General features: G+C 44.8%; 3 protein-coding genes and 1 long non-coding RNA gene across 7 annotated transcripts; 3 read left to right on the forward strand and 1 right to left on the reverse strand.

Annotated features, from left to right (window-relative positions):
• The first annotated feature begins 340 nt into the window (after nt 1–340).
• Nucleotides 341–6224, forward strand: snx15 (sorting nexin 15). Its single transcript, XM_052062626.1, has 8 exons — nt 341–535; nt 914–1076; nt 1302–1417; nt 1600–1852; nt 2981–3142; nt 3239–3433; nt 5004–5191; nt 6065–6224. The coding sequence occupies exons 1-7, from the start codon at nt 443–445 to the stop codon at nt 5117–5119; spliced, it is 1098 nt and encodes a 365-aa protein (XP_051918586.1). The 5' UTR covers nt 341–442; the 3' UTR covers nt 5120–5191; nt 6065–6224.
• Nucleotides 6225–6338: 114 nt separating this feature from the next.
• prox3 (prospero homeobox 3) lies at nt 6339–17911 on the forward strand. 3 transcript variants are annotated; one of them, XM_052062397.1, is made up of 7 exons: nt 6339–6472; nt 10164–10254; nt 12253–13721; nt 15476–15589; nt 16315–16427; nt 16528–16633; nt 16751–17911. In XM_052062397.1, coding segments are annotated over exons 2-7 (1977 nt in total). In that variant the 5' UTR covers nt 6339–6472; nt 10164–10253; the 3' UTR covers nt 16925–17911. The 3 variants fall into 3 exon arrangements, with proteins under 3 accessions (XP_051918357.1, XP_051918356.1, XP_051918358.1); XM_052062396.1 differs by lacking the exon at nt 6339–6472 and having other exon boundaries at nt 9981–10254; XM_052062398.1 differs by lacking the exon at nt 6339–6472 and having other exon boundaries at nt 9981–10254; nt 15482–15589.
• On the reverse strand, nt 8529–16839 carry LOC127599235 (uncharacterized). Of its 2 annotated transcripts, none has more exons than XR_007962043.1 (3): nt 9848–9985; nt 9556–9624; nt 8529–9005 (listed from the first exon to the last, which is right to left on the reverse strand). It is a non-coding gene; the product is annotated as an uncharacterized LOC127599235 (long non-coding RNA). The 2 variants fall into 2 exon arrangements; XR_007962042.1 differs by lacking the exon at nt 8529–9005 and adding an exon at nt 16729–16839 and having other exon boundaries at nt 9352–9624; nt 9848–9988.
• Nucleotides 17912–19363: 1452 nt separating the features above from the next.
• Nucleotides 19364–22944, forward strand: tmem179ba (transmembrane protein 179Ba). Its single transcript, XM_052062752.1, has 5 exons — nt 19364–19525; nt 21882–22078; nt 22209–22346; nt 22421–22499; nt 22578–22944. The coding sequence occupies exons 1-5, from the start codon at nt 19427–19429 to the stop codon at nt 22767–22769; spliced, it is 705 nt and encodes a 234-aa protein (XP_051918712.1). The 5' UTR covers nt 19364–19426; the 3' UTR covers nt 22770–22944.
• The last annotated feature ends 2273 nt before the right edge of the window (nt 22945–25217 follow it).

A 25217-nucleotide genomic window follows, 5' to 3' on the forward strand; every position in this document is an offset into this window, starting at 1 on the left:
TCAGTATTAGTTGGATAAAACTCTAACCAGCACAATGGCTTGACTTCAAGCCGTTGTATTGTTGTTTTGAGCGCCCCCCAGGTGGTCTTTGTTACGCCGGACGACCGTCCGTTTTTAGCTCGAGCGAAAGCAAGTGGGTTTGTGGTTTACTATATTAATTTAACACTGTATGGAAATTAGATTTTAATATGATTGCACGTATCACTTATCGATCAATCAAATATATAAACTGCTATACATTAATTATAAAAAGGAAAATAACAATGAAATCTCTAACCAAAGGAGGAATACTGTACTAAAAATATTGCCTCGATGTTAACCGCCTACGTCATCGCGCACGCTTTGACGTAAGCAAAACCCGGAAGTCAGTCGTGGGGCGGAGGGGGAGCTAATGCTCTCTGTCCGAACGTTGTTTTGATTTTATTTCTCGACAAGATCGAACATGTCACGGAAAGAAGAATTGTACCGGTTCTTTAGCGTCACCGACGTACGCACGCACGAGAAAGGACACACGGAGTACAAAGTTATTGGACGGGTCAGTTACGTTCTGTAAAAACTACTTTGTAATCACTCACGATGGTGCCATGTTACCTGTTTCCACCAAGACTTTCATGATTTTATTACTTCCTGATTTCGATTGAAAGTCATTTTTACGAGTGAGTCAAGTCTTGTTCTTACATGCAAAGTGTGGCACATAGTTACTTTAGTGTAGAGAACTTGTGATTAATTCATGAGAAGTGCTTTGGAAATTCCTTTAGACACAAAGGGAATTATTAATTGTTCATAGCTTAACATTCGTGACGGTGGCCTTGATCTTGTTTGGCAAATCCAACCTCCTGACTTGTTCACCCGCACTCAAATGTAGCAAATGCATGTTCATACTCAACAGGAATTTGATTCTTTTACCATCTAGTTTGTGCCCAAGCCTTGCCCAGAGGACGTGAAGGAGGTGGTCGTGTGGACGAGGTACTCGGAGCTGAAGAAGCTCCATACCGAGCTGGCCAACACTCACAAGAACCTGTTCCGAAGAGATGAGGAATTCCCGCCGTTTCCACCAGCGCAAATCTTTGGCAGAGGTGGGCACAGCAGTAAACTTTGCTGGTGCATGACTCCTCATTGGTCAGCGGCCACGCAACCCGTTCTTCATCATCAGTCCGTCATTACATCATCGTTATATCATTATTTCAAGTTGACCAAATGTGTCATCAGTCCATCACTCCATTATCGTTAAACTAACCACGCTTCTGTCATTGCTAGTTACAGTTCGTCTCCACCAATTAAACCTGCATTTGTGTTTCTAGGAAGGTTCGATGAGGCTGTGATTGAGGAGAGGAGGAAGGCTGCGGAAGACATGCTCGTCTTCTCTATGAGCATACCTGCACTCTACAACAGCCCACAGCTCCGAGACTTCTTCAGGGTCAGTGTACACAAACAAAGCAGGGATGTGACAACAAAATAAACACTTTTTTTTCCCCAGCAAGACCATTGTCTCCAGAAACAGCTGGAGTAAAGGAAGAAAACTGTGTTTAAATGTTGTCTATTTGTTAAAGAGTAGACAATGAGCGCATGACAAAACAGCCTCTATTTTGTCCTCCTCAGGATGGAGATGTCACAAGGCCACATGAGCCCTTCCCTGAGTTACCTCCTCCTCTCATCCCCCTCCCCAAGCGGAGAGCCTCAGACTGCGAGCCGGCAGAGGAGGAGACGGGCAGGGAGGCGCCCCCTTTGCCCCAGGACTTGGGCACCAACCTGGGGATTGACGTGGGAAAGCCAGAATTGGCGACCGAGGCCTACACCGAGATGAGTGAAGCGGAAGGAGACATCAGTGTGGATGCCGAGCTGGACGACAGAGGTACGTTTCATCTTCTGTGCAGACTTTTCAGATCCTTTTTTTAAGATTAAGATTAAGAAAACCTTTATTAGTCTCGCAATGGAGAAATTCCAGATTCACAGCAGCAAAGTTATGAAAGGAAGAAGTAGAACAACAAAAAAATAGGAGCTGCTGGAAAGGCAGCCACTCTCGCGGCGCCATTTTTAAGTCAAAAATAACAAAAATAACACAAGACAACACATGGGACAGAGACAGTCGTGCAATCTTCACCACTTTTCTGCATACACTTTGTTGTCTGAAGCAGTTATAGATGAAAGAGGAGAGGATCAAAGTGTCCTTTCACCAGTGGATCAGAGACATCATGCTGAAAAATGTGCACACGTCTGCTACAAGCAAAGTTTTGAAAGCAAACACGAAGCTGTAGCGTCCATTGACGAAAAGAGATTAGTTCACTTCTCCTGTCCCACATAATCCGCTTCAAACTCCAAGCCGCGACTCCCAGCTCCAAATCCGCATCGGCACTCCGCGCCAACGCTCCTTTCTTCTCATCGTCGGCTCCTCAAGACCTCCATCCATCCAGCCGCAGACCGTTCAACAGCACCGATCTCTCCGCTGAACAAAGCGGGGCTGTGAAAAATGCTGCCCATTACAGGCGCAAGACACAAGCGCCCCGGGACTGTCCAGCAACGACAGTCAAATGGCGCCGACATTCCTCCAGTCAAAAACAGTGCTGGTATACCCATGCTGCCGAGAAGGCGCAACCACCAAGCACAGAGTCTCCTCCTTGATGAATGTCGTGGCCAAAAAATGCTGAAAAAGGTCCACATCAAGTCCACATGACGTAACAACAAACACAAAGTGACAAAAGAAACACAAGAACAACAAAAAAAGCAAGGCTCATGAGAGCACTTGCTGACGGCTGCCTACTCGGGCGCCATCTTGACTTCACAGACTTTTAATGGGTTTTACAGTCCACTGTGGTGAGTATTGTTTGAATGTGTTGCTGCTCCATGTGTGTTAAAGGAGCAGTTGTTTAGAATTACTCTAATAGCATTGCTAATATGCCCTCTCGCCCAATAAATGGGTTTTCACTGTCCAACATGTGGAAAGGTTAGCGGTTGTTAATAAAATCTCCTCTGTCACCTGTAGTGACATCTCCAGCCAGAACGCACACATCACAAGTCTCTCGGGAGGAGGTGGAGTCACTTTCCGACACAGCGGCGGAAGGGTGCACCTTGCCACCAAAGGTGGATTTCTGTCCGGTGCTGTCTGACAATGACCTGGCTGTCTTTGATCCCTGTTATAAACAAGGTGATCACTCAACAAGCCTAAAATTGAAATGAGAAAAATCTGGCAGTGACTTTAACGCTGATTCTTTCTCCTCACTCATTTCTACATCCGTCGCAGACAGATGCAAATCTCGCGGTGACCATTCCGAGTTATTTTTGTTGCCGCTAAGCAATCTGGCAGACGAGGCGACGTATTTGAACCGAGCCAGCGCCGAGCTGACGTGTGCCATTTCGAGGGAGGCGGAGGGAGACGCGAGCGCTGCCCTTTCTGGATACAGGACTGTGGTAGACATACTCATGACTGGAGTGAAGGGTGAGAGAACAGAATGTCTTGTCTTATAGTTGCAGCTTTTGGTCTTTTCTTCTGCTGTTACAAAGTGTTTGTCACATTAAAGTGACAACAAAGAATGTCACACAAGAATGAAAAAGACATTATTTAAATTTAGAAGTAGAAGCGATGATGTACTGTACACATATGCACGGCACGATGAGTGCACAGGCGACTAAATATTACTACTACTAAAGAGCATGCAAATAGTTATTCAAGTTTGTTCAATTTAAAATGTTACACTGGTGAATATTTGGAAATTATTGATCTAATATTGTGCCATCAACAGCACATTTTCATTGTTTGAATTTTTTTTATAGAACAAAAGGACTGTTCACATTATCGAGACATCACCAAAGCAGAAATTTTTAGTAGCATCAAAGTTACTGTTGATAAAACATTTCTTATGCTTCCCAAATTGGCGATTTGGGTGAACCAACCCATTTCCTACTGCTGCGTACTAAAAACAAAAAATGGAGTAAGGTAGAAACTAAACTTTTTTGTGATGAAAGAATAGTCAAATTTTTCATTTGGTAGTTTCTTTGTTTACATGAAAAACCAAATTAATGCTCTAAATTGTCCGACACTCAATAGCTTAAATTAAACATCGCGCTTACTGTTGATTGAACGTAATATTAACGTTTTACTAAATATAAGTCATGCTCCCGATGAAGATGTCATTGTCTGTTAGCACACTCTACTGGTAGAAACGCTGTACTGCAACCAAGCAGTGAATTAATCGGTTCAGTCAGAAGCTTGACTCAAGAAAGCGCTGCAGCCCATTTCACAGCAATGTCTGACCATACTTAAACTTGGCTGAACCCAAGGTTCCGCTTTTTGTTTTCCACTAAATGGATTTGGAGTTGGTTCTGTTCTGCAAATTAATTTCACAGACGAACAGAATGAAGCGTGTAGTCTCATGTTGTCATGGTTTATCTTTGGTGGCCTTTGTGGGGAAACCCCACTGGGTTGAGCCTTTTGAAATAGACCGTGACTACCACACTCACCATTTTCGGCTTCAAACTGGCTCCCAGTCAGCTTCCAAATAGATTTTAAAATTCTGCTGCTGCGCTATAATAAATCATTGAATGGTTTGGGTCTTTGTTACATGAAGGAAACGCTCATTGAGTATAAACCGAGTAGGGCTCTGAGGTCTGCAGACAATGAGTGGAGCCCAGGTTTCAAAGCAAACATGGTGAAGTTACATTTAGCTGTCATGCTGCACACAAACGGAATAAGTTGCCAAGGCAAGCGATGTCAACCTCAAGTTTAAATATTTTTAAAATTCAGATTAAAAACAATGCCTTTTTCTCATAGCTTTGATTAAGGCCTTTTAAGCATGTTATACAATTAAATTCACGCTGTGATAAAATGTCTTGTTTTAAAAGTTTTGTTGGTAAATGTGTTTGAACCTCATCATGTCTTTTAGGTGTTGCGTGAAGCACATTGAGTGGCCTTGTGTGAAATGTGCTCCTATTTAAATAAAGTGGCCTTGTCTCGCCTTGAATGTCAAACCTGATTTGAGATCCTCTCAACTGTAATTTCTTGTTTTCAGACGATCCAGATCCAGTGCGAAAGGAGGCTGTCGTTCGAATGATCGCTCAGTATCTGGAACACGCAGAGAAGCTGCTGGAAGGACGCACCTCGCCCACACATGCGCAGGACCCGTAAGGAGCAAACATTTGGGAGGGAAAAAAAAATAAACACACAATAAGAATCTCCAAATTCTCAGGACTGTCACTTTGAAGTCAAGATGGCGCCCGAGTAGGCAGCCGTCAGCAAGTGCTCTCATGAGCCTTGCTTTTTTTGTTGTTCTTGTGTTTCTTTTGTCACTTTGTGTTTGTTGTTACGTCGTGTGGACTTGATGTGGACCTTTTTCAGCATTTTTTGGCCACGACATTCATCAAGGAGGAGACTCTGTGCTTGGTGGTTGCGCCTTCTCGGCAGCATGGGTATACCAGCACTGTTTTTGACTGGAGGAATGTCGGCGCCATTTGACTGTCGTTGCTGGACAGTCCCGGGGCGCTTGTGTCTTGCGCCTGTAATGGGCAGCATTTTTCACAGCCCCGCTTTGTTCAGCGGAGAGATCGGTGCTGTTGAACGGTCTGCGGCTGGATGGATGGTGGTCTTGAGGAGTCGACGATGAGAAGAAAGGAGCGTTGGCGCGGAGTGCCGATGCGGATTTGGAGCTGGGAGTCGCGGCTTGGACTTTGAAGCGGATTACGTGAGACAGGAGAAGTGAACTAATCTCTTTTCGTCAATGGATGCTACAGCTTTGTGTTTGCTTTCAAAACTTAGCTTGTAGCACATTTTCAGCATGACGTCTCTGATCCACTGGAGAAAGGACACTTTGATCCTCTCCTCTTTCATCTCGAACTGCTTCAGACAACAAAGTGTATGCAGAAAATTGGTGAAGATTGAACGACTGTCTGTGTCCTATGTGTTGTCTTGTGTTATTTCTGTTATTTTGACTTCAAAATGGCGCCGCGAGAGTGGCTGCCTTTCCAGCAGCTCCTATATTTTGTTGTTCTACTTCTTACTTTCATAACTTTGCTGCTGTGAATTGGGAATTTCTCCATTGTGAGACTAATAAAGGTTTTCTTCTTCTTCTTCTTCTAAAACACTAGCATAGGTGGCCACTGGCTCATTTGGTCCAAAATGTATGAAAATGTAAACACTCGCAATGGGCACACTGACTCCTTTTCCCATGTTTTCTTGTTGACTATGTGTATGAAGTCATTTGCACTGTTTTCCTAATAAATACCGTTTGAAATTGCGTCACAGAGTGCTTCTTATCAGATGGAATGAGATTCGCAAGGTGAAGTTAGGAGGGTAGGACAAACGGGTTTTGACGGCTTGCGAGGTAACAGCGGGAGCATATCAGAGGCATCGTGCAGCCTTCCCGGAGAGTGAAGGATGAGTGGAAGGACAGACAGATGGAGAGCTGACAAAAGCAGAGGAAAGAACGCTCGTACGGGAGCGGCAGATAACGGAGGGGGGGGAAAGGAGGGATGCGATTAGAGGGTAAGCAGAGATCATCCATTTATTGTTGGAAGGGATGGAAAAAGTGAAACACCCCCCTCGGTCTCTATTCATCCATCTTTTTTTTTTTCCCTGGCACTTTTGTTTTGAGCACTATGGAGAGGATGAAGGGATGAAAGTGGGCGATAACGCCGCTCTATCCTGTTACATATCCCTCTACCTCGCTGTGTCTCTCTGCGCCGCTTTACCTGCGTGGAGCGAGAATGTGAACGGACAAAGAGTCAGAGGGAGGGATGGATGGATGAAACGGAGGAATAACATTAGCATGCTGAGAGTGTCAGCACGCTTTTTTTTTCCCTGTCACCATCCCCCTTTCCATCCCTGCCTTTTTCTCCTCACTGGTCACTGCAATTATACCATCAAAACACTCCAGCCTGAGAGCATAATAGCTTATCACCACACGCGTGTGCGTGCGCGTGTTATCACAAGGGATCAAAAGAGGGACGTGTGTGTGTGTGTGTGTGTGCCGCGCATAATTTAGTGCCATACATGGTGCATTACCTGTGCATGTATGACAAGGAGGGCAGCTGTTATGTGCAACTTTGCAAGCTAATTCATTGTGTGTGTGTGTGTGTCCGTGTAAAAACTGCTTCTCCAACCTTTGACCACACGCACTCGCAGCCACATGGTGAGAGGCCCACTTTCCAACGCGCTGTACATCAGTTTGGTTTTTAGTCACACGCGGAGCAGCCGTTATGACCTACATGTCCGGGTCGCTACCGCGCCAAATACTGACACCTTTGGTTGCCCGCTACACTCTTTGCTTTTTGTTTTTGTTCAACGCCCCCGGCCCCTTCTGCTGCTTCCTCTTTCCCCCTCCATCCAACACACACACACACACACACACACACACACACACACACACACACACACACACACACGATACACCCCCCCCCGTCTTTATGAGCTTATTCACTGTCTGTGGCTGTTTCGTTTTCATTCACCTTGCCCTCAGCTATTTCAGTGTAGTTTTGAGCGTGAGTCTCTCTCTTACACACACAATCACAGTACAGTGGTGTCTTGCGATAGGAGAGAATCGAATTTTTACTTTAAATTGTGAGCAAAAAAAAAAAAAAGATTTAAGCGTTGTTATGATGGTAGCATTGAAGTCACTGCACAACAAGTTGCAGGTTGACAGATAATAAATAATACATTGAAAAAAGATGTTGATTGTGCGGCCCGGTAGTCCAGTGGTTAGCACGTCGGCTTCACAGTGCAGAGGTACCGGGTTCGATTCCAGCTCCGGCCTCCCTGTGTGGAGTTTGCATGTGCTCCCCGGGCCTGCGTGGGTTTTCTCCGGGTGCTCCGGTTTCCTCCCACATTCCAAAAATATGCATGGCAGGCTGATTGAACACTCTAAATTGTCCCTAGGTGTGAGTGTGAGCGTGGATGGTTGTTCGTCTCTGTGTGCCCTGCGATTGGCTGGCAACCGATTCAGGGTGTCCCCCGCCTACTGCCCGAAGACAGCTGGGATAGGCTCCAGCACCCCCCGCGACCCTGGTGAGGATCAAGCGGTACGGAAGATGAATGAATGAATGAATGAATGTTGATTGTCACTCTCAATTGAGGTTTGCTGTCAAACTAAACATAAAACAAAAGAGAATTGTGTTTTTAAAAAAAAACAACTTCATTTGTAAGTCCGCTAGCTTAATGCTAACACACAAAACACACAAGAGGAAACAGACAGGGTAACAAGTAGCAGCGATGCGTACCACTTAAAGGAATAGAATTGTGAACAAACAGTGCAGCAACACAGATAGTCTGACAATATAACAATACTCAGACATATATTCTGAATGCTCTGCTGAAAAAAAAATACTGAAGTTTACTGATATTTTCTGTCAGTCTCCCTCTCCATGTATCCATGTTTGTATTATCCTGCCCCGAGGTGGCCAAGGGGTGCACACGAAGAGGAATTGCCCAATGTCCATTGAAATGAAGTGAAAATTGTGGCTGGCTAACTCTTTACATTGTATTTAGTTCTGCCATTATTGAATGCTTTTATTAAGTATCGTACAGTGCTATTTTTCTTTGTTTTTTGTTGTTGTTTTGGGAGAATGGAACAGATTAAAGGCATTTACTTTCATTTCAATGGGGAAAGATGATTTGAGCATTTTGAGGTAAGCGCGTGGCCGCGGAACGGATTAAACGTGGACCCGGTAATGATGCTTTTTCTGCTGCCCGTTCTCATGTGTGACATTGGACTCTCCTCATGCGAAAGGTTGGATATAAATGCAAGCAACCAGTCAATAAGCGCGACGAGTGTTATTTAGCCACACGAAAGTAATGTGAGGTAATGTGAGGGGCTCAGCTGCAGAAACATGGGCGGTGCGTTTGTGTGTCATCCGTCACGAATGTAGCACAATGCAAATGCTCTAAAGTCCAGGCAGGTAGCAACCACAGAAGCATATGTTGTGGATTGCTTTTAGATAATGGATGAAAAATGACCTTAATCCTGTTTTCTTGCAATTTCCTGCTCCCCTCCCATGTTTCCATCAACCCCCATTGCGCTCCGCTGTAAGTAAATCAATGCACATACACTTTATGCCATCTATTGATCCTTTTATACTTCCCCTCCCCTGTTTTTTTTTTTCCAAATTGTTGTTATACTGTACCTCTCACTCTTGGACGCTGTATTCATAAGCTCTCCGACTAAAGTGGCTGCATGTGCACATGGATGGATGAGAGGGTTAGTGTTTGAGTAGCTTACATAATCGGAGACCTGAGAGAAATGACGCACAATTTTAGACTCCAGGCTGTAGTTTTCTGTCAGCCATTTGCGCCTTTTTAGGGGACTGTTTTAGCCATCAATTGCATTTCTCTCCCTCAACGCACACATGCATTTCTCTCCCTCAACGCACACACGCTCACAGTGCGCGGTCCTTTGTTATTTAGATCAGATGCAGCCATCATTGACCTTGTTATCTCCTGCCATCCTCCCTCTGCATGCATCCCCCACCTCCCAATTATTCCTATTAATATTAATTGAGTGCCTGCTTCCATGTCAGCCTCATCCACATCCCCGTCCCTCCACACACACACCCTCCAAAGCCCCATAAACTCACCCATAGCCGCGTCCATCTTTTGTTCTCCAGCCTTGGTTCCATGACAACTGAGGGCTTTTGGTGAGTTGCCTGACAGAAGCAGAGGGAGACAACAAACAGGAGATGCTAATGTGAAGGGCAATGACAGTGGAAAGGAGAGATAATGAAGTGGGGCCAGAGGGGGGTGGTGGGGGGGGGGGACTTCAAACTTGCTATTTTTTAAAAACTTTTTGTACTTTTAAGCCAAGTACAGGAGTTAAGTCAGTACCGGATTGGAGTATGCATTCTTCTACTTAAGTATTGTCACCTCGACCTATCTCTTCTTGTTTGTACATCGTTGATGAGGCCAACATGGGCGGGGCAGAGTCATCAAGTGGACATCAGTAGCAGCAGCAGCAGCGGCGGCGTTCGAGCATGATGACACACTGTGCCAGCCGGGTACAGATTTGCTTTCCTGAGGGAGGGGAAGAAGTGGATCACAAGTGGGGGCGGTTGAATAACACAAAACAACACGGCTGTGGAGAGCTGTGGACTCACATGTCCGAGCTCCCCTTTTCCCTTCCTCCTTTCTCCCCCCCCCTCTTTTTTTTTTCTACCACCACCATCACCACCATAGTCGCGGGTGCCAGCTGAGGACAGTCGACCGAGGAAGAGCGCACGTCAGCGGACACCTGAGCGAAAAGCCTCGGTGAGAGCCCGTTGGAGCTCTGCTGTCTGACAGTAAGTGATTTATTTCCTGCTAGTTTATTTTGCAAGTTTTATATTCTGCAAGGAAAAAAAAATAGATAGATTTCACACTGCGACATCATCTGTCCAGCTGCCAATCAGTCGGGGGGCGCGCCGGGCGCACAGACACACGCACGCACACACACACACACGCACACACACACACACACACACACAGATGTTGCCAAGTGTTTATTTATTTGGTTTCATGATAGTAGATTTCCATTCAAAATTGTAGTCAAGGATGAACGTGAATGCAAAGTCTCATTTGATTAGATCAGATCAAGCAAAGTAAAATTCAGTTTATTGTGGTGTATCTATCTGTTTAAATTTTATCATTCATGCATCGTGAATAATACTCGCTGCTTGAGTCTAATCTCGAGCAACATGGCTTTCATGTCCATTGCTCAGCGTTAATATTTTGGCCAGCTTTGCGGCTGGCTTTAAAAAAGCTAATCTGGCCGGCGCATATAAGCGCATTGGCCTGCCTGCCATCTGGGCTGTGTTATAGAAGGGAAGAGAGGGCATTTGAATAATTGATATTTAGCTATTTATAGGGGGATTATTCTCTTAGTGTTTCACCAGGGGACCCGAAATGCACACTTATCAATCCCTACATCCATCCGTCCGTCCGTTTGTCCGTCCATCTCTGTGTGCGGTGAGTGTATCCATCTGAAGTGGATTAAGGGTGTTATCAAAGCTAAATCGGACTATACTGATCACTCGCACACACACACACACACGCGCTTGCATACACACGTACGTGGTGTTCTGAGTCCATCTCACTCCCAAAGGACCACTGACCATTGTTAGCCCTCTCACAAGCCTCTCATGCCCCACTACTGTGTGAATCATCCTGTGTGTGAGTGTGTGTGTGTGTCACGGTAAACACTCTGATCAAACAGTGCTTAACAAGCTGTCTGAACTGATAAGAGGGAGAGGGGGGGAGTGGGAGGTGTACAGAGGAAGGAAGGAGGGAACATTTGGCGATGATGAGAAGAGTGAAATGTCACAATTAAACATCCACCTGACTCTTCTCCACGCTACGCATTTTGGGGCCAATTCTCCAATTCTAACCTTTGTTCCACGGACATCGAATTTGTCAAAAGTCTTCAAAAAGAGTCTTCAAGCGGTTTACGTGCTAAGAATTCCACCTTGTGTAACTTCAACTTCATATATTCTTTATCCTCAGACAAGAGTGACTAATATTAGTGCCGCGCTGATGAGCCAAGGGGAGTTGAGACGGCTGAACAGTGTAGTTCCCCATATGTCTTAAACATCCACCTGACTCTTCTCCACACTACGCATTTTGGGGCCAATTCTCCAATTCTAACCTTTGTTCCACGGACATCGAATTTGTCTAAAGTCTTCAAAAAGAGTCTTCAAGTTGTTTACGTGCTAAGAATTCCACCTTGTGTAACTCCAAACCTCCACAGAGCTTAGCCGTTAAATCTGCTGTCTTTATGCTAATGCTTGATAGCATCTATTTTGCGGTGCTTTAACGGAAGCCAGTGACACATGGGGACAGACAATATACTCACAGTCATATATTCTTTATCCTCAGACAAGAGTGACTAATATTAGTGCCGTGCTGATGAGCCGAGAGGAGTTGAGACGGCTGAACAGTACAGTTCCCCATATGTCTTATCCTGCCGCTAGGTGGCCAAGGCGCGCACACCAAAAGCAGCAGCATTGTGGCCATTCAATTGATGCGGTGTGACCAAAACTGATTTTGTGATGTTACGATATAAATATGACTTGTGAACTCCAGATGGTTACGGTGGCAGTTGGGTGCTGCTATAGCACATTCTTGTTTCACACTGATGGTTTCTGTGCTATCAGCCACCGAGGCTTACAAGAATGACTTACACCTTACGATTTTCACAGTCTCAGGCTAAATTTTGAAACTCAGAAGAAAGTTTGAGAGTCTTCTCATGAGGTAGCTTCAGTCAAAAACACGTCGAAATTTACATTCTGAAACTCTTCCCCCAGTGATGGACTCCCCCTCGGACCTCTTCGATGATTCCAACCCGCAAGTCCACCCGTTTGCCCCCCAACTCCTGTCGGCAGAAGTGCTCGGAGGGCTTCAAGGTGGAGGCCGGCCTCCTCCGAACGCCTTCAGACCACTCGGCTTCCCCCTCATCCAGCAGCACCTCAGCCAGTCCTGCAGAACCCCTCGCGGCCCGCCAAGCGCGCACCTGGCCGTGGAGCGAGAAGAGACAGAGGGCCAGGAGGGCTTGTCGACTGACGACGAGGGTAAGAAGCGAGCGGGACCCCAATGGAGTCAGGATTTGGCGAGGTTGAAGAGGATGAAGCTGGAGGAGGGTGGCGCGAGGCGTGGTGGGGGAGGGAGGGAGCTGAGGAGGAGGAGGAGAGCGGAGCTGAAGGAGCAGCTGGAGGAGGCCAGGGAAAGACTGCAAGCCCTGCAGGAGAAAGTGCTGAGGGCCTTCGGGGAGAGCAACACAGACGAACAGGAAGGGAAAAGGAATGGAAATGGAAAAAATGCGGAGGACGAGGTCACAGCCGAGCGGATGTTTGACGACGACGACGAGGAACTCGATGGAGGTGCTGCGGAAAACGAGCCCCTCTGTCTTATCGCCCCTTTTTATAGCTTCAAGGAAAGTGAAGAGAAGCAAAGAGATGGCGCGAGGACGCAGCGAGGACGAGGTGAAGGTGCGACGGAGGGAGTGGGCCTCTGGTTGGACTGGGATGGAGGGATAAAAGATGAAGACGACGAGGGGGGGCACAAGTTCGCCCAGGCTTTGAAGCTGGAGCTCGGCAGCGCCGTGGCCAGAGTCATCGACCGCGTCCTCCGGCTATACACCGACCCGTCCTGTCGCCAAGCCGGCGTGGAAGACCGAGAGGCGAGAGTGGAGGACGAGGAGAGGCCAGGTGGGAATGATGAAGAAAGAGAAAGACCGCTTCAAACCATGAACAGCCTGCCTCCTCATGGCATCCAGAACACAGATTTGGCCTTGCCACCGGTGGCGCTAAAGTCACCCGACCTCCAGAAGGCACGCCCCTTTCTCAGCCCGCCTCTGCCAAGTCACCCCGACCTTTCGCTGCATCTCCCTCGACCTCCGTTGCTCTTAGCCCCGGCGCCCCAACCCAAGGAGCCCTCCTCTGCCCATCCGCCCTCATCTTCCTCTTCATCCTCCTCTTCCTCATCCTTCCCCGCCCCTCCTCTGGCCCTCCCGCTGCTCCACTACTCCATGCAGCAGCTTTTCTCCCGCTCGCTCCACCAACACCCGCAGATGCCCCCTCTTCCCCCGTCGTCCCGCAAGGATTTCCTCAACTCCGACCCCTTCCTGGAGTTCCCCACACACCCTTCCTTTCCCCCGCTGCCCCTACTCGGTCATTTGGGGCCGTCCCTTATGCGCCACGCTCATGGCGGCAGAGAGAGGGGAGTGAGGGGAGGTGGGATGATGGATGGAGGAGAGCTTTTCCTGAGCTCAGGAGGAATATCCTTTTGTCGAGAAAAATTCAGTATGATTGTCTTTTATACTTTTATACTAGGTATGGGCGAGTCTGGGTCACGGTATCGGGCCCATACCGGCTTTATCCTAAGGTATCGGATAGTTAAGGAGGCTTATGATACCAGCCACCGATACTTAAAGCAAAATGTCCCCCAAAAAAATCTGATTTCCTCGGCTGCAGTTGTCGCTGTAATGCGAGTGTTTCACACATTGGCGAATCATCATTTGTTTTGTCGTTCAATACATTTTTATGTATCAAAAGTAATACAGGTATCAGTACTCAGAATCGGGCGGCCCGGTAGCCCAGTGGTTAGCACGTCGGCTTCACAGTGCAGCGGTACCGGGTTCGATTCCAGCTCCGGCCTCCCTGTGTGGAGTTTGCATGTTCTCCCTGGGCCTGCGTGGGTTTTCTCCGGGTGCTCCGGTTTCCTCCCACATTCCAAAAACATGCGTGGCAGGCTGATTGAACACTCTAAATTGTCCCTACGTGTGAGCGTGGATGGTTGTTCGTTTCTGTGTGCCCTGCGATTGGCTGGCAACCGATTCAGGGTCTCCCCCGCCTACTGCCCGAAGACAGCTGGGATAGGCTCCAGCACCCCCCGCGACCCTAGTGAGGATCAAGCGGCTCGGAAGATGAATGAATGAATAAATACTCAGAATCGGTGAGTACTCAAAGAGTGACTACTTGTGTTCCTGAAGAAAAAAAGTGATATTTTACAAAAAAATCCAGATTTTATACTGATTATATATATATCAGCATATATATTAGAATGCATTTTAGGCTCATCCTGAAATTTCACCCAAAAGGCAAATATCGCTAACTTTTTGTGAGTCATGTACTGTATGTATCGTTGGAAAACACTTGGTATAATACCTCATATTGCAGTCATATATCGTTGCATAACAACACCACACCAGTCAGACAAAAATCCATCCATCCATCCATTTTCCGAACCGCTTGATCCTCACTAGGGTCGCGGGGGGTGCTGGAGCCTATCCCAGCCGTCTACGAACAATCATTCGCACTCACACTCACACCTAGGGACAATTTCGCGTGTTCAATCAGCCTGCCACGCATGTTTTTGAAATGTGGGAGGAAACCGGAGTACCTGGAGAAAACCCACGCAGGCCTGGGGAGAACATGCAAATTCCACACAGGGAGGCCGGAGCTGGAATCGAACCCGGTACCTCTGCACTGTGAAGCCGACGTGCTATAGACAAAAATCTGTTAAAACAAAATGAGTCTGCAGTCCTTCGTGGCTGACCCGTTCCTCCTGCACCGAAGCATGACAGCGATCCATTTCTAACAAAATAGGATTAGTCAAATGGAGCTGACCTGACTATTTGCACTTATTGTACAAAAAATATTCCGACTTTAAATCTTGAGGCGACATGATGCTGCATGGCTACCACAGAGTGACGGAAGAGGTGGAGTTTTACGACACTTTTCAGACTGTTTGAGAGAGTTTATAGATTTGTTTTCAATCAATAACAATGCGTAAAAATATATCATCAATATGATGTAATCGAAAGCCAGCGCTGTGGCCCTGTGCGGAGGAATTTGAAATCTGGTAAAAGAAGCAGTCCCGTTGCTTGTATAGTTGAAGTTTCAAAGGTCAGCGCAAAGGATTCTGAAGCAAGTGGGCAGATTAGATTGACATGGCAACGCACGGATGGGGAAATCCGATTGGACAAAAGTAGACTGAATTGACCAGCGAATTCTCCTTAACTAGCCTCATGTATACACTCAGGAGGGTTTGTCTCCTTGCCACCTGAAGAAAGCCAAACTCATGTTCTTCTACGCTCGCTATCCCAGCTCCAACACTCTCAAGACATACTTCCCTGATGTCAAGGTGTGTGTGTGTGTGTGTGTGTGTATGTGTGTCCAGCAGTTCATTTTATGTCCCAGGTGGCAACGGTACTCGTACTCTGCAGTCCAGCAATTATGTCGAAAAAAGATTGTTCAGCTAGCTAGCTATGCCTACATCCCTTCAGGTAGTCCGATGGTGTGGCTTCGTTAGAGTGCCTCATTGTCTGCTCTGAGTGCACACATTACACTGAGAGAAGTTTAAAAAAAGGTGAGTTTTGTTTTGTTTTTGACAACACAGACAACATGTGCACATGGCTTCAGCCTGGCATGGCTGATTTAGAACGCCTCGTTGCCGCGACATGGAAAGCCCAATGTCGAGGGGATATATTGCATATTCACGCCATATATTTTCGCAGCTCAAACATGTGACGTCTGCGTCAGCATAAAAAAAAAGCTGCTAGACAAATTAGCATCCATTTTTCCACGTCGTATAAGTAGCATTTGATTGACAGTCGTGTGCAGGGGTGTTTTGAGCGGACACATCCAAGCCCAGCGTGGAGAGAACGGCGTGACTTTCATGATTTTGAAGCCACATTGGAAAGACTTGCAAATTGGGTGAGGTTATTAACAACGCTCTTCTCTGTGGTGTGTCAAATTTACAAGACGTACTGTAAGTATTTTCACTTTACAGGAACTTTAGGTACAGTAAGGAAGTATTCGTACTTGGTCACTTCCCACCACTGGTGTTTCTATGTGTTGTCTGTCCAGTTTAACCGCTGCGTGACCTCCCAGATGATTAAGTGGTTCAGCAACTTCAGAGAGTTCTTCTATATCCAGATGGAGCGGTTTGCACGGCAGGCTGTCCGTGAGGCTTTAACCCGGTCAGTTTTTTTTCTTTTTTTTTTCAACTGTGTACTGTTCAAATGTGATGCTATTGACATGAACTGAAATGCTTATTTTGGGTCCGTATGTGTGATGCAGGGATGGTGCACCTCGCTTGGGTAGAGAGAGTCAGCTGCAAGTGGGCCGGGATACAGAACTTTACCGCATACTCAACATGCATTACAACAAAAGTAACATCTACCAGGTAGATCTTTAACTTAGATGATCTAATGTCTCGGGAAGGTTCAGCCGCTCATGTTTCTAGATCGGATGTGAGCACAACACCATTATTTAACTCACCTTTCACTCTTGCTATTTCCAGGTCCCGGAAAGGTTTATAGAAGTGTCTGAGGTGGCCCTGAGGGAGTTTCACTCAGCCATTTGGACAGGCAGAGACAGTGACCCCTGCTGGAAGAAAGGAATATACAAAATTATCTGTAAGCTTGATAGTAGCGTACCAGATGCCTTCAGACTGCCCGGTTGTCCAGTCGGCTAATTATAATCAAGGTTTTGGGTTTTTTTTCCTAAATACTGCAATGCCTTGAGATATGAGTAAGACTCGTCACAAGTTATTTCAAGGAATGAGTCAAACTGCCTTCACAACAAGCAAAAGGTTGGCAGATAGTGATCGATTACAAAACAATTCTCTCAGGCAAATTACTGCGGCTTACTGAGGAGTTGGGACCATCTTCATTGATGTCTGTATAATACTGCCCCCAGGTGGCCAAGGCACAGACACACCAGAGGGCGCTGCACAATTACAGTAAATTAATAATCATAATGCACAAACTGTTCAATTCCGGTTGATTGTGTTTACAATATGTTTTTAATAAAATACAATATTTCATAATGTATTTTTTTGAAAGGCTGGAGAGAATTAATGACATTTCCATTCATTTCAGTGGTTAAAGGCGATTTAATTCAACTCTTATCTCAAGGCACCACTGTATGAACATACATGCATGATTAAATGTGTTCCGTCAGACATATAAGACGAGTTTCAACTCTACATTTGAAGTTTAAAACCATACGGGTTTCCGTCATGCTGTTTTCACACACTTTCGTCCAGTCTCTGTTTTTATTTTATTTTTTTCCCCCCAATCTTTGTATGTATTGTATTTTGTAAGACGTTTAGGAACTACTGGAGCAAGATGAGGGAAATTAATTAGAGTGGATTGATAATCAAAATGTCTGTTCACTGGAACAATATATTTTAAATGGTGTAAAAAAATGAAACAAAGTCTAAGTGGGCTCGGCCTGCCGCTATTTGGGTTGTGGCTCCTCAATTTGTTTTTGTGAGATCTTATTTGTGGCGTATCTTCAAGTGCATGTGTATAATATTTGGGTTTGAATTGTAACCTGTTGCTTTCTGTTCCAAATCTACAGTGAGACTATTCTTGAAATCTGTGCCTCATTCAAACACACTTGCAAAATTTAATGTTTAATATGAGCAACAAACTAGAATAAAAAAAAGTCAGGCGTGTCAGTGTGTCAGACATTTTCTGGATGCGTTTGGACACAAGCATGCAACATGTTATCTGGGGAAAAAAAAACACATTTCACACAAAGTCATCAGATCCATTCAAAGCACGATGACCATCCTCTCTAAATTAGAACATCAAAGATGAAAATTTGTGCATGAGTTTTCTCCTCCCGACCCCAAACATAAACAGTAATGATGGAGCAAATTCCCAGGTTGGCATATGACAGCTCTTGTTTGAGATTCCACACATTGACATCACCCCAAACTGATTCGCAATGCTTGAGAGCAGTTTGCAACCCTGAGCTAATCCGTGTGTATGACAACCAATGTTCAAGTGTGTCAAGCAAGTCAGTCTGACGAATTGTTTGCATTTTTCACACATTTGTACCATGTGAGGGAAGGGAGAATGATTCAGAGAGAAGTTTGTCTCACAACGTGACGAACATCTGAGCAAAGTTCAGTCAATTTAAACTGAAGGAGGACATTTACTCTGTCAATCCCACCAACCTGGACATAACTGAAAAGATCTGTACACTCTTCTTTAGGCAGTAAGTATTCCCAAGTAGTTGCTCTGATTAGTTGTTTTACTCATTCTCTCTCTCTCTTTCTCTCTAAAAGTCAGCTGGGTCGGGTCGAAGGACTTAGCCATTACCCTAGGGAGGATAAGTGGCGAAAACTAATAGATGGATGAAAATACATTTAGTAGCTCACGATATACTTTTGCAAAGAGGTGGTATGTTTTTGGGGGGGGCGGGGGTGGCCTGTGTGACAGAGAAGATTATGTTGTGTTGTCTAGTGGGAAAATATATGCGTTTTCTGCGGTTGAATCATTTTCTTGTGGATAACAAAAAAGGTACATCTATTGCTATGTCATTTTTTGAGGATAAAACTTGAAATGTTGATGTTTGTTGTAGTACTAAGACTGACCTGTGGAAGGCGGCGGGAGCTTCCAGACGGACGGAAGACCAAACGGAAGATGCTTGGCAAAATTTAGCCGTATGTGGTAGATACATAGTGGTTGTAAACGGGGGGAGTTGTAAACGCCCCAGGACTCCTTTATAGGCTTTATTCAGGATATTTTAATCATTATTTACTTCTAAGCCACCGTATAAGATTTTATTTTAGTTTGGTTTATTACAGTGGGCAAGTGAAATTTTCAAAAGCTTTTGAACACTAGTCGGGCGCACAATGAACTACGTCAGATTTGTCGCATAATTATGATGTAACAAAACGTGATCATAAAATATTGAACTAATAAATAGATTGTACTAAGAAGATTTTTATATTAATATGTCAGTGTTGTACAATCTGTGTTTACTTGGGGGCAAAAGCAAACGAAACACTTTATATTAATTCAATAATTAATTTCCATTTGTAAAATCAGAGTAGTTTAGGACATACACAAACGAGCACTTCCGTAAAGCTTTTATTTTGATGCAATTTACCGGATGTTTCCCACCTCAATCGCACCGTCCTCACAGCCGCAGAGGACAAGAATCTGGCAGCTGCGTTTTGATGATGGCGCTCACCGGGTTGTTACTGCTGGAGCTGGTCCTGTACGCCTGCTGCTTCGTCTGCGGAATTGTCACCGCCGCGTCCCTCACCGTCGTCCAGGTGACTTGACAACAAGCCGTTTACAACTTTAAATGTGCATTCTCACCACCCCCTTCCGGGTAAAAGTTACCTTGATCGAAAGTTCTGAGAACCCCCCCAAACCAGCCAAGGTATCGTAAATTTTCTTCTCAACCCGTAGCATTTATTTTTCAAGATTGAGCGTCATAACAACAGTCATGGGTTCAGATCCAATCATGTGACCACAGAGTCCTCGTGGCCCATTATGCTGGACCGTGCAACATCCCACCCTCAGAAAACGTTCAGATGCTGCCGTTTCTCCCCAAATAATAAAATTACAGGCCCACGGGAAGGCGCAAACAAACGAAACAGGTCTCATTGTAGTAATAATAATAATTTAATTTTGAAAGCGCGTTTCATCGTATTCAAAGACACATTACAAGAGTTTAAAACACAAGATAAAAATGCACACGTTCAAGCCAAGTGTACATGATTTAAAACGCACACATTTAGAAGAAAAACAAAGCAGAAATGGGTGAAAGAGATGAAAAGGTGTTGAAAGCATTGCGGAACAGGTGAATTTGAAGAGATGATTTGATGGATTGGAGGTCAGTCAGTACATGCGAATGTGTTGTGGTCGAGAGTTCCAGAGGGTGGTGGCAGCGACAGATAAGGCAAACAAACTTAATTTTAAGTCGCACGCCTAAAAAGTGCTTTCTTAAACGTCAGAGTCACATAGTGATTGAAAAAAAAATACAGTTTAGCCCAATAACCCAGCTAACTAATTTCGGATGATAAAAAAATATAAATATTTTTTTTCAAAACACATTAGGACAAAATGATGTTCTAAAGGTAAAAAACAAAAACAGACAACAATGACACACACACAGTACAAAAAAGGTAACAAAGGGGGAGAAAATGACATCACATAAAAGTAAAGGAATCCAATGGACTGATGCAAAAAAAGTTATATGATGACATCCAATGAACTAGGACCACACTTACCACACAAATATTCGAAATGGAAAAAAACAGTTCTAGCTGGACCTTTACACTTGAAGCTCGAAGCATAAGTCTGTACTTTAGATGAAATACCAGGTGTGCCAAAGAAATGTTTACAACGGGTGTCCAAACGTTTTTGTTTGTGGGCCGCATAAAAGAGGACAACTTTCTGAAACTCACTAAAATCACTCAAAAAATCAAATATATATTGATTGTATTGTCTCAGGGTGTCCCCCGTCTACTGCCCGAAGACAGCTGGGATAGGCTCCAGCACCCCCGCGACCCTAGTGAGGATCAAGCGGCTCGGAAGATGAATGAATGAATGAATGAATGTCTCATTAATTTCTTTCTGTGAAAGGCGTTAAGGCAGTGGTGGGCAAACTACGGCCCGCGGGCCGGATCCGGCCCGTTGGTCTTTTTAATCCGGTCCGCCGAAAATTGGTGCACAATTAAGGTTTGATTGCATTCATTTCGTTTGTACCTGTAATGACAGGTATTTCAACACCAGGTGACACAGTTACTTCAAGTTGCAGAGCACAGGGAAGGAGGGGAAGACGAAGAAAGAGGGAGAGAGTAATGACCATGGAAGGGAAAGTGACTAATGTCTCTGATTAAACGAAGCGGGTAACAAAGTACAAAACATTCAGGAGACGCCTGGAGTTGGAAAGACTCAAATCTACGAGACTTTGAAAAACAAGGAAGCGATTCTTCCTCGGTCCGATTCTGGCAATTTCTATGCTCAGAGTGAATTGCTTGTGGCTCGAGTAAATGAACATTTCCTAGAATGGTTTGATAGTTATCATGTTAAAAACTTTCCGCAAACTGGACCGCTGTTAAGAGTCGGAGAGCAGTCAAATGTGTAGAGCGTGAACAACAGGGGGCTCAGTACACATCCTTGAGGAGAACCGGTGCTGAGTGTGATGGTGGAGGAGAATATTACATTATTACCGGCATACAAAGACATTGTGCTATCTTCTTTATTTTCTATTTCTAACTTCTGGCCCGGCCCTCCACAATATTCTCTGCTTCTCATTTGGCCCCCCCGGGAAAAATAATTGCCCACCCCTGCATTAAGGAAAACTGTAGTAAGGTGACTATTTTTCAGTTATTTGAGGATCCTTAACGCCACGTCTTCATAAATCGGCCACAGAGCACAAAGTGGAAGAAAATATTTTTGCCTCTAAAATTGAATGATCTGTATTCACTACAGTGTTTTGAAGATCGTGTTATTCTTTATTAATGGTTTATTTGTATCTTTGAATATAGCTGAAAATTCTACAACACCCTCCCTTCTCACTCTGCCCGCACCTTCACCTTTTTTTTTCTTAAACTAACCTTGTGGCCCATGCCAAATGTTATTTTGAGTATCATCTATTTGGTTTACAAACTCTTCCAGGGTAATTTTGGAGGCTTGTGCATGCTCTACGGACTTGTGAGCTACAACGCAACAGAAAGCATCATTGGGGTTCAGGTGTCCAGCTCCGCTTCCGTGTGCTACTTTGTCTCGGCCATATCGATCATGGTGGCTGTGCTGTGCTTCTCGCTGTCTCTGTACTGGTTATATGCCATCTTCATCGACGGGAACGTTCAGAGGTAATGAAAAAAACCCTTACATGTACGTGTGTGTATACGTGTGTATGCATGTGTCTCGATAAAGGGGTACCACTGATGAACCGCGATATAGCGGGGGTACCACTGTCCACATATCTGTCTATGAACGCAGGGAGCATGTGTGGATGAATGCGGCGTTGGTCATGTGCGGCGTCTTCCTCTTCTTCCTGCTCATCTCAGGCTTCGTGCTCAAGATCGGACGAGATGTGCTTTGCAACTCGGTGATTCACGGTGTTCCCAACATCACCAGGTAAGTCTGCACGCTGACATTTTGCCGAGGGATATTACAGATGAATAATATATTTCTGTCGGATGCACGTGAAGCTGCGAGGGAGCCCAGACTAAGAAATGGGTCCATCCCATCAAAGGAGACAATTTCTTCAGCGGCCTGCAGAAAGCCGAGGTCAGCGTGACGTTCACTCCCCGTTATTGTAATTGCGTCACGGCTACCTGCCAATCGTCTGTCCGCTTCCTCTTAAAGACGGCCGTGTGGGTCAACTTCTTCTTTTGGCTCCTCATCGGCGTGCTGGTCATCATTCAGAGGCGCCAGAACTCGCAGTCCAAGGTGATTACAGGAGGTCTGAGCGCGCCGACCGGCGGGCTCTTCGCTGAGGCTGGGGTGACGGCCGCCGAGACGGAGCCCTTTTTCAACCGCCCTGCAAGGCCTCAGTGATGCGGCGATGAACACGCACATGCTTTTATTTTATTTTTTTGTAATGACTGTTTGTATGCACTTAAACCCACACCTATTGGCTATACAAGTGTTTTTAATGTATTTGATGAGTCTGGCAAGTGATGTTTTGAACATAATCACTGTAAAATGTCAAATCTACAGGTATGTCCTTTGACCTTTTGTTTCATTTCATTGAGTAAATTTTCAACTCGCAACGCATTCTTTTATTTTGACATCAAACCATGTAAGGAAGCTTTCTCGACATTAGTTGCCAGATGAAAAATGACATTTGTCTCATTTTGACTGTCCAGAAGTTTGGGCGTTGCTGATTTGCAATCAGTTGTGTCATCAACATTCCATGAGAGTATTTTGAGTGTTGAGGATTCCTAAAACCATTTTTACCTCGCTGGCCGTATGAGCAGTTTTGACTTGGGAGTGCAAAAAAAATGAGATGCTAGCGCTGTATGGTGACATCGACTAACCTCACTATGCAAGCAGTAATTTAGAGATTAAGTATTCTTAAATGAAGAGACTACATGTTGTTTATCGCCACCCGCAGTCAACGTTCACTGTCAAGTAGAACTTCAAACAAAGAATTACATGGCGTGTATTTCAAACGTTTACGTATTTTAGCCTTTAGTTTGATAGCTTAATGCTAGCTCTTAATGCTATCGGTACGCCTTACAATTAGCATCTATGTGGCCTTAGTATAACGTGGTAAATTGAACACAAGCACACAGCAACCCAGACTATATAACATTGCTTAGTCATACATATTTTAGCTTCTGCGAAGAACATTTTTTAAATAATCTTTATTGAACAAGTCATAATAAATCTGCGAAGAACATGTCAGGCGACCGCCGAGGAATTGTGACGTCACCATGTCCTGTAGTTTGTCCTATACTGCTCCCATGTGGCCAGAATGAGCAGCACAATGTGCATCGATGAGAATCCTAAAGGCCCCCTCAAAAAAAAGTTGGACATTCGAAACATACAAGAGACAATTTGACCTTTAAAATGCAGACATTTTGTGAAATTGAGCCATGTTGAATTTTCTAAGCGGTGGTTTTTATGGAATCGCCATTGCAAGTGTCACGAAGTGGAGCCACAGCCACAGATCAATGGAAATAGATTTAATAAGATTACAGCTGTCATCTCGCTGCTACCTTTCGCTCTCTTTTAAGTGTTTAATCTCTTAGGATTAACAGACGAGTTGGGCGCGGAGGTAAAGCATGCTCACATTACGTTGACACTGAGGACGCCGCGGGACGAGACGCGAGAAAATGAACCGCGCTTCTTCCATGGCCTAAAGAAGCTGTGCATTTCATCTCTCATTTATTATTCAAATACAGCCACCAGGATTTCCACACAGGAGACCAAAGAACAGCAGCACTCTGGAGCAGACTGAGGAACATCTGGAAATTGAGTCTGAAAAGACAAGTACCAGGCTTGTTATAGATCTGACTCTGGAATCCATGGTAAGTTTACCACATTGGAAAACAAACACCACTGGTAGTTTTCAGCTAAAATAGTCGTGTCAGTGGAAACAATTTCTTTTCAAAATTTCAATAAACAATGTTACCGCAATAAAGGAAGCAAGTTGTTTTTATCGTTAAAATGGGGTTTACATGCAAAAAATGAGGTTTACATGGAAGGGACAACCGTTCCATTCTTTGTTGTGAAATAAGGGAAAGACAATTTTCACAACAGCAAATGTGAACATTTTTACTTGACCTGCCCAACTTCAAATGTTATCAAAATGTGTTGCTTTGAATTCTTTTACAGTGCATTATTACACTTCCAGTACCTGTATACCAAGCACTTACTACTCATGTGTTATGTTTTATTATTTTTGATTACACATATTTTTTTAAAACTATCAAGATACAAACTGTACAAAATATGAAACATACATTTTGAAGAGATAATTGGACACTTAAAAAGAAAATAAAAGCAGTACAGCAATTGGTACGTAGTCGTCGGTACGTCGGTTTAGGGACCAACAGGTGGCACTGTTGGGCTCCCCCGGTAGCTGCACACCTGTTGGTCAGAGGTAATTAGGGCTTTAAAAGGACTCCCAGCCCGAACACTCAGTGTCAGGTCGTTGTTCGCGTTTTGTTTCTGTTAGTTTTTTTCCGCAGTCATGGTTTTGTTTTGCTACTTTGGATTAGTTTTGGTTGTAAGCACGTTGTTTGTTTTGGATTCAGTTTTTTCTGTTTTATTAAATATAATTCGTCGAGTTCACACTGCTCCTCCCTCCTGTCTGCTTTTTGGGGTCCACCACCACCACCTTGCTACGTGACATAAGCAGAATTTGGCTTACACAATGGTACGTCGTCTACAATCGCTAATCATCATTAGCGAATTTCATACAGCCTATCGCTGCTTGTTAGAACATATTGTCACGCACCCACAACTTTATTCAACAAACAGTAAGACAATAAGCAC

Source organism: Hippocampus zosterae, chromosome 1 (genome assembly GCF_025434085.1).
Source record: "Hippocampus zosterae strain Florida chromosome 1, ASM2543408v3, whole genome shotgun sequence".
Classification (NCBI taxonomy): domain Eukaryota; kingdom Metazoa; phylum Chordata; class Actinopteri; order Syngnathiformes; family Syngnathidae; genus Hippocampus; species Hippocampus zosterae.